Here is a 9306-nt window from a genome sequence, read left to right on the forward strand (position 1 = left end):
ATATATATATATATATACACACACACACACATATATTATATATGTAAAATTTAAAAATTAAACTAATTGGCACTTGATATACCAAGAAGTTTGTATGGACCCGAATAGTAAATGTAGGTTTGGATAAGCCTGAGCATCACTTGTATGAGCTGGGTAAAAAGAAAAGCTAGTTCCACGTTTCTTTTACTCTAGAAATTCAACTAGATCCTCCTTCTTCAAGAAACACCTACGCCCTCCTCCCCACTTTGCAGACTCGGGCGCTCAGCCTGAGCTGATGCTAGTAGCAGCCGCCTAGCACTTGGACTTGAGTTTCCGCCGGCCGGCGGGAACAGTCCGGGGACAGTCCCTCACCCCCAGGCTCCTGCTTCCGGCTTAGGCCCCGCCCTCCTGGCTCCACTTCTTCCGTCCGTTGGCCCCGCCCCTCGACGTAGTCCTCATACGAATGCGGGCGCCGGAGCTGGCGGTTGGGGTAGCTGCGGCTCCTAACCACCCAAGGGGCGGGTTGGCGTTGCGGCCAGACCGACTGTGCAGTTTTGAGATCAGCGCGGCTGCGGCCTTTACAGGTGGGCGGTGGATGGTGGATAGGGCGGGTCTGCGGCTGGAGGTGGGCGGGTTAGGCGCGCTAGATCCGGCTCCGGTCAGCGGTGATCGTCGTCCCTCAGCTGGCGGGGGGAGACCGAGTCTCCGAGACGCGTAGGCCGCGGCCAGAGTCTTCCATTGCCTTTCGCGGGGCTCGTAAGCCGCGCTTTAAATTTGAGTTTGGGTTCCAGATAGAGCTGTTCGTGGAAACTGGCAGGAATTTTGCGTAACGCTTCTTCGGAGGCGTTTTTTTGGCGTCCATATTGAAGAAAGGCTGGTAGCTCCCACTGTGGAGTTGGCGTTTTACAGGTAAAACCTAAGGTGTTATTTAAGCTCGTGTAGTTAAAAGACTCAGGTTGATCAGGGAAATCAGTGGATTTGATAGCGGTATTTAGAATTGAATTTATTTTTGGTCCTCGCGACGGTTCCTGGGTGTTCGGAAATGAACTTGGAGAGCAAGCTGCCCCTGGAAGCCATTTCTTGGCAGCGCACGCACTGGGACGCGGCCGCCCAGAATCCCAGTGGAACTCGAAAGGGAGTTAGGCTGGGTACAGTGTACTGTATGGTTCATCACCATGGTATCAAGTTAGATCAGATTTAAAAACTTAATATTAGTTTCTGAGCAGAATTAAGTCCTTACTTAAATAAACGCTTTGCTTTAAAAAATCTGAAAACGGGTCCCGGTTTAGGTGGTCTGAATATTAGAAAGAATCTAAAATTAGATATTCCAGGAGTTCTGAATTGAGGTGTAGGTATGTGATCTGGGGAAAGTCACTCGCTGTCAGTGCTATCATTCTGTAAAATGGGGTTGATCGTAATGATTATGATTTTCTCACAGATAATGGTAAATTCTAAGTCAGTGTTGGCTCTATAAGAGGTATACGAAGTTAAGATTTTTGTCTGCAGTACAGTTACTAATCTCCCCTCCCCAAATTAGTGACGGGAAATCTTAAGTCATCACATTTTTTCTGTAAGTATGTGTAGTGGATCTTAATCTTTAGATTCACTGATCAGAAATTTTTCATGTTCACCTAAATTCAACTTAACTCTCTTACGAACTCTCCAAGGGCAGGATTAATGTCTTACTCATTTTATTATTAACTACAACTTGTATATCGCTTAGCCCATTTGTTTTAGTTTCCTTCCTTTTTTTTTTTTTTTAACCTGAACTGGCAAAAACCTAAGCTTTGGGATTCACCAAAAGCAAATCAAAACAGTTTTACATGGAAAATCTTGTTTTCTATCCTCAGAAGTTATATTTTAGTTCAGCTATGTAAACACACAGCGGTGGTTAGTTTAGTTAGGTAAAAGCATTAGTTTAAAAATATAATTAACTTACTAAGTATATGTACCATTTCTGTGCTAGGCAGAGAGGAGACAGCAGCTGCTTTGACCCATCTGGGGAACCCACAAAATGTTGATGAACCCTGTGCCTCACTTCAGACTGATTTATCTCTGGAGGGTGGGAGCACAGGCATTTTGCTGATTGAAGCTCCTCAGGTTTCTCTGCTGTGCAGCCAAGATGAGAACCCCTGCATTAACAGGAATGAAGGTCTTCCACAGTGTCTGGTTTGCTTGAGTACAGGAAGGTTTGGCGCTCCATTTGGAAAATGTAGCCTCGGGAATTTGAGGCAATAATACAAGTTTTTGTTTTGTTTTGTTTTGAGTCAGAGTCTCACTTTGTTGCCCTGGGTGAAGTGCCATGGCATTCTAGTTCACAGCAGCCTTAAACTCTTGGGCTCAAGTGATCTTGCCTCAGCCTCCCAAGTAGCTGGGAATATAGGCACCCACCTCAAAGCCCGGCTGTTTTTTTAGAAACCAGGTCTTGCTGTTGCTTAGGCTTGTCTGGAACTCCTGAGCTTAAGCAATCTACCCACCTTGGCCTCCCAGAGTGAATATCAGAGTATTTTTATCAAGATCCATTGAATTCTATATTGATCAAGGCCAGTGGGCAGGCTATTAGAATGATTCAGAAGAAAAGTGCCATAGTGGTGCTAGAGAAGAGATAACATTTCACTTTAGGGATGTTAAATATTTTTGAAGAAAGTGAGTAATGATTTTAACTTGCTAACTGTATTTTGCCCTACTTAGTTAAAAATTTCTTCATCCGTGAGTGGATAGGTTGTTTTACAAGAATTTTATTGTTGTACATTATTAAAAAGTATGTTAGAAGGATATGTGCCTAAAGTAATTTTCCTTGTTAATTGTGATCTTTTTTCTTTCTCTTAATAGTCTTATTAATACTGAGTTTTTGTTGTTTTTGCTTTTCCAGTATTATAAGATCGATATTAAAGACATGGTTTTCACTTCACTTCATCAGCATACATAAGTTTTTGCTTCTTTTTGGACTCCCTATTTTATGCCATAATGGTAAGCTATAGCTTAGTAGTTCCAGTTTGTGCTTTAGAATGTTCTCTTCCTTCATCATCATAAATATATTTGTGAGGTGTACAGAAATATTCTTACCAGCTGTGCAATTTACCCTAATTGGGAAATTACATAGCAAGTAATTTGAATACAAAATTGTATACAATTGTAATTGTATACAAAATCTTCTCCATAAAATGTGTGGCTCATCTCTCAATTCAACCTTGTAATTATTATATCGAAGTTACTCAAATAATCCATGTCCTTGTATTTATGAAGCATTAAAAAAATTATTTCTATCTGCCATATTCCAAATCATTAGCAAAGAGGATGAGTGTAAATAGAAAGCATTTGACGAGGGGCGGGGAAGGGAGGCTGTCATAGTTTTCTCATATTTTAAAGCACCTCTTTATTTAGATTTTTAAAAACTACTAAAACAAATTTAACCTGCTTATTCCCCATAACATGTTTTAAGCAACATCTGTGTTAGCCGGTTTTTTTTTTTCTTTTTTTGAGACAGAGTCTCACCCCCTTGTCCAAGCTAGAGTGCCGTGGCATCGGCTTAGCTCACAGCAACCTCAAACCTGTGGGCTCAAGTGATCCTCCTGCTCAGCCTCCTGAGTAGCTTGGAATTTTTCTTTAAGATTTTTTAATAAAGTAAATTGATATACATTTATTTTAACTGAATCTTTGAAATGATAGAAAGTTGTAGACTTATTACATTTAATAGTGTGGGTGGTTTTTGAGTGTAATCTAAAGAGGCACACTTTCTTTGACTGCAGGCAAAATGGAAGAAAATAAAAGTAAAAAATAATAAAAAGGCCAGCAACTTTTGTAATCATACAAATTTTTAACACTTAGGACTAAGGTAGTGGAATCACATAAAATTTCCTATGATTTCCAAAGGGTAGCAATATTTGTTTTTCCTCCTACTGTTCTGGGGTTTTGGTGGGTCCTAGGAGTGTTTTTACCATGAAACTTGGTAGGTTGTATTATTGGAATCTACAAAATAAAACAGAAAAATTCAGGTCCAACAAATTGAAGTTCTATGCCCTTGAATGGAATTTTAAAATGACTGTCCTTGTGAATGAAAAATATTGTAACTCCATGTGGTACACAAAACAAAAAACTGGAAAGAGAACCTAGTAGTGTTTTGGTTTAACTTTGTTTAGACCCCAATACTTTTAATTCACTTGTGTTGAAAGTTTTATAAAAGAGGAAGACAACTTGCCTTTTTCATATTTCTCCTTCTTGCCTTAAAATCAGGGTCTTGAAGAAATAAAAGGTTGGGTTGTGCTAGTGGATTTCAAACCTTACATGTTGTAATATTATATTTAGTCAATTCTAAGATGGCATTTAAAAAAAATTTAATACAGTATTACTAAATTGATGATCGGTCTATAATCAATGGCATCTTAACAATTATAATTGGCAACATTTTTTTCTTAAGGTTACCTAAAGTAATGATGCATGCTTATAATTGATAGCATTTTAAATTCATAGAAACATGGTAATAATAGCCATCATTAATTATTGTATTCCCATAGAAATGTTACATTAAAGGTTCTCTGCATTAATGCATTATAAATTTCTGTGTTGATATTAGTGACCACCAAAACCACTCCCAATTTTTAGGATTTTTAGCAGATAAGGTGAGTTTAGTTTTTGATTCACTTTGGTTATTTCCTTTATGACCAGTTTATTTTCTTAAAAGGTGCTCACAGAATGGTGAAGGAATTAGTTTATAAAGTGGTGATAGCTACCATATCCAGCCCTCCCCTGTATCAGCCTCACAAACACTGACCAGAGACACCATTTGAGCATTTCTTATCAAGGTTACAGTTCAGGTGCTGACGACTGTCATATTTTTTTGTGTTAACATATGTTGGTCATATAATGGGGGTGGATAAGAGAAAAGAAAATACATTAGACCTGTTTTAGAAAATGAAACACATTTAAACACTTAATTAGAAATGTTAAATGTATATTAAATTATTTTTCATGAAAATAACTAATATTACCAAATACACTATTTACTTTTTACAGCAACAAGCTTTAGAACTAGCTTTGGATCGTGCAGAGGTGAGGCGTGACTAAGTTATGTATTGAAATAGTCTTGTCTTTAATTGACAAAAACTCAAATTTTAAGAGATTTTTGTATGTGATTTTCAAAGGAGTATATTAATATTATTTTGGCCAGGTATGCAAATAATTTTGCTATAAACGTAAAAATACCAGGTGATGTTTGAATCACTTGTTACTTGGAATCCACGGATAATAATGCTATGGAGTCAAAATTACTTGAACAAGAACAGAATTTCTAAAATTATGTTTTCCTATTTTGACAAGTTTGCTAATTACTCAATTAAAGGAGGAAATAGCTATAAAAAATATTCTTTACAGTTAGACATACAATTTTTTATACATTAAACATATTGAGAATATTTCTGACCTATGAAATCACAGTTGTGAAACTATTATGATTTTGCTTATAGCAGTGAAATACTGTGCTAAATCTTAGTGCAGTTTAAATTTAACCTATTTGTAACATGTATTTATTTAGAAGTTATTTCTTCTACAAGGTATAATTTAATAAGAGTCAAGAGACTTGAGTGTTTAGCCTTACATGTGTTTTAGATGTACTCAGTATGGTTGCTCATGCAAAAAAGCAAAAGGCAAACGATTTTCATAAATTTTTCTTTTTTAGTATGTCATTGAAAGTGCCCGACAGAGACCTCCTAAAAGGAAATACCTGTCAAGTGGAAGGTATGAGTATTTAATTAATTGATAACATCTTAGATTCATTGAAATAAGATGATCACCATTTATTGCATTCTATTAGGCACTGAAGTAGAAATGTGTTACAGGTTCTTTGTATACATTAGGAATTTCTAAGTTGATGTTAGCTGCCATATCCAGTTTACCCTTTTTGGAGAAATTAATGAAAATAAGTAAAAATACAGGAAAAAGCTAAAATATTTATGTCATATGATTATTATTTTAACATTTTGTATGTCTTTGGGTTTTTTTTTTTTTAGAAAATCTGTATTTCAAAAGCTTTATGACTTATATATTGAAGAATGTGAAAAAGAGCCTGAGGTTAAGGTAAATATTCTATTTTCAGTAGAGATGGGGTCTTGATTTTGCCCAGACTAGTCACAAACTTCTAAGATCAAGCAGTCCACCCGCCTTGGCCTCCCAGAGTGCTTGGATTATAGGCTTGAGCCACCATGCATCAGGCTCTTACAATTTTTATACAGTTTTTCCTGTCTTAAAATGTGTCTATGGTTCTGTTTTTTGGGCACCTTCTGTAGACATCTGGGTTTTTTTGTTTTGTTTTTTTGATACAGAGTCTCACTATGTTGCCCTTGCTAGAATGCTGTGGCGTCACAGCTCACAACAACCTCATACTCTTGGTCTTAAGTGATTCTCTTGCCTCAGCCTCCTAAGTAGCTGGGACTATGGGCACCCACCACAACGCCTGTCTATTTTTTTGTTGTTGTCACTGTTTAGCAGGCCTGGGCCAGGTTCGAACCCATTAGTCCCAGAGCATATGGCTGGCACCCTAACCACTGATCTAGGGGCACTGAGCCGACATCTGTGTTTTTATATGTTTATATAAAGTGATTTTATATTTTGCTTATTATTTTAATTTTTTACTTGTTTTTAAGAGTGCATACTTTAAGTATTTTATTTTGTAGATCACCATTTTTTATATGAGTTAATTTGAATAAAATATAACAGATCAAAATTAAATTTATATAGCTGTCCCATACATAGTGGCTATAATTTTGAGAACTGTACCCATATATTCTTGAAAATAATGTTAGAAGGAGCACCAGAAGATTAATTCAGATCTGATTTTGTTAAATCATAGCATTATTTGTTAAAGTTATACTGAATTATGTTCATGAGCTCTGCCTCTTTTTAAAGCAGAAATTAAGAAGAAATGTGAACTTGTTAGAGAAGCTTGTTATGCAAGAGAATTTATCATGTTTAGTGGTCAATCTATACCCAGGAAATGAGGGATATTCTCTGATGCTCAGGGGAAAAAATGGATCAGGTAAGACCCTTCAGAGTACAGCTGCTACACAATACCTCTGCTATGCAGGATGTGCTGTTTTTTAAAAGTAGACTTTTAACCTGTTAATAGATTGTCCTTTGGATCAGAGATGACTTGGTGGTAAAAGCAGACTTTGATCCCCAATTTTTCTCCTTAGAATATTTTGTTATACTATTAGAAATTACCTCTAATATGGTTATCCTTCCCGAACATGCATTTGAAAAGTATTCTAGTTGATACTTCTTTTAAGTCACCTTATGAGAAATACAACTTTTAAGTGATTGTCAAAATTTCCTTTATTCTATTGCTGCTTATATTTTAAAATAGTGTAAGGTTTTTAAAGGTATGTTTTCCTTGTGCATTTTGAATATACTTTGGGTCTGAAACCTCCAAAATTAAGAATACTGGCTGCCTTTTTGTAACTTTCATATATTAAAAGTGTTTCAGTTAATGTGAATATGAAAATAGAGTTTTAAAATGTGCTTGTAGATTTCACTAAAGAGGCATCTAAAAATGTGATATAATATGAATTCTACAAGGAACTTATGTAGTTAAGAATTTTTTCTTGTATTGATTAATTGTAAAGTGTAATACCAAGAGAATTTTCTTCTAAAAATGGCCATTTTTTAGGTGAGATACCAAATTACCACTCAGTTGAGATTAACCAGTCTTCAGCAGACTTTCACTTACTTTGATACTGGAATTTTATCACATTCCAATTATTTTGCTTCTGGCTTATGGATTTGGATTATACCAGATAGTTTTCCATAATATGTCAGACTTTTTTCCCCCCTCTTTCATCTAAAATTTTATATATTTAAATCATTTAGCAATATATATAATGTGATTTATTTGTAAGAGTTTTAAAAAGAACGTTAGGAAGAGCCTTCCAGTTATTTTATTTTATTTTATTATTTTATAATTTTTTTTGAGACAGTCTCAGGCTGTCACCCTGGGTAGAGTGCTGTGGTATCGTCATAGCTCACAGCAACCTCCAACTCTTGGGCTCAAGTGATCCTCATTTTTAGTAGAGACAGTTTGCTCAGGCTGTGAGCTCAAGCATTCCTCTTGCCTTGGCCGCCCAGAGTGCTAGGATTAAAGGCGTGAGCTACTGCGCTCAGCTACAGTTCTGTATATTTTTTTATGAAGAGTCATATAAATTACATAACTAAGCTTTTCAGGGAGCCTGATCTTTTTTTAAACTTTGTTTTAAAATTAAGATTCTGAGACCATTCGATTGCCTTATGAAGAAGGGGAATTGCTTGAATACTTGGATGCAGAAGAATTACCTCCTATTTTGGTTGATCTCCTAGAAAAATCTCAGGTACAAATTTTTTTCTGTTTAAAATGTCCTTGATTTGGGGCAGCACCTGTGGCTCAGTGAGTAGGACACCGGCCCCATATTCCAAGATTGGTGGGTTCAAACCCAGCCCTGGCCAAACTGCAACAAAAAAATAGCCAGGCCTTGTGGCAGGCACCTGTAGTCCAAGCTACTCGGGATGCTGAGGCAGGAGAATCACCTAAACCCAAGAGTTGGAGGTTGCTGTGAGCTGTGTGACACTATCACGGCACTCTACTGAGGGGAGAAAGTGAGACTCTGTCTCAAAAAAAAAAGTCCTTGATTTGTCATATGTATGGGATATACACATATGTTATGTGCTAAATGATATTTAATCTTTACCAGAGTTTCAAACATTATTTAGAACATGCAATGAGACATTATACATAGCTTTGTGGAAATTATGTAGCAATTGGCTCATCAATTGGAAATCTCTGTATAGTTACAAACAGGAAATTATGAAAGAAACTACTTTGAATATTTGTGGAGTTTTTCTCTTGAGGCCCAGAAACTGTCCAGAAACTAAGGAGACCTATACATCTCTTCATAGCCAGCCTAGGTGATTGCTCTCCTGACTCTCTTGCCCTGCTCTCCTTCCTTCCTACTGCTTTAACTTAACCCCAGTTATACTATGTATGGCTTTTCCTTCACAGAGGAAAAAGAAACCATCATATGAGAACTCCTATTCTTCATACCTCCAGTCAACTATCATCCATACATCTTTCCACACTTTCTACTTGTCTTCTTGTTAAAATGGATGAAGTATGGTGTTCCTGAGACATCTGTCACCTTCACTTGTTTGCTCTGTCCTCCCCTTCCTTCTCAAGGGCTTGTAAAAATAACCTTTCTTTTCCTTCACTAGTAGATACATAATGTAAGCATCCAGTACAGGTCGAACATCTCAAATAGGAAAATTCAAAACAAAGATTCTCTAAAATCAAAACTTTTTTTTTTTTTT

The 9306-nt window shown here is 36.6% G+C and overlaps 1 protein-coding gene across 10 annotated transcripts in view; it reads left to right on the forward strand.

The window, feature by feature from the left end:
• Positions 1-640: 640 nt before the first annotated feature.
• Positions 641-9306, forward strand: part of SUPT20H (SPT20 homolog, SAGA complex component) — a 45613-nt gene continuing 36947 nt past the window's right edge. For 2 of the 10 annotated variants that reach the window (XM_023508821.1, XM_023508814.1), the window contains exons 1-7: positions 641-888; positions 2852-2949; positions 4993-5028; positions 5654-5712; positions 5985-6051; positions 6880-7009; positions 8230-8333. In XM_023508821.1, the coding sequence (XP_023364589.1) occupies positions 2947-2949; positions 4993-5028; positions 5654-5712; positions 5985-6051; positions 6880-7009; positions 8230-8333 (399 nt within the window). In that variant the 5' untranslated portion in view covers positions 641-888; positions 2852-2946. Of the gene's footprint in view, positions 889-2851; positions 2950-4486; positions 5029-5653; positions 5713-5984; positions 6052-6879; positions 7010-8229; positions 8334-9306 lie in introns of those variants that run through there. The other 8 variants (XM_023508812.1, XM_023508816.1, XM_023508813.1 and 5 more) reach the window with 5 other exon arrangements.

Source organism: Otolemur garnettii, unplaced genomic scaffold (assembly GCF_000181295.1).
Source record: "Otolemur garnettii isolate 467f Iridium unplaced genomic scaffold, OtoGar3 scaffold00278, whole genome shotgun sequence".
In the NCBI taxonomy this organism is placed as follows: domain Eukaryota; kingdom Metazoa; phylum Chordata; class Mammalia; order Primates; family Galagidae; genus Otolemur; species Otolemur garnettii.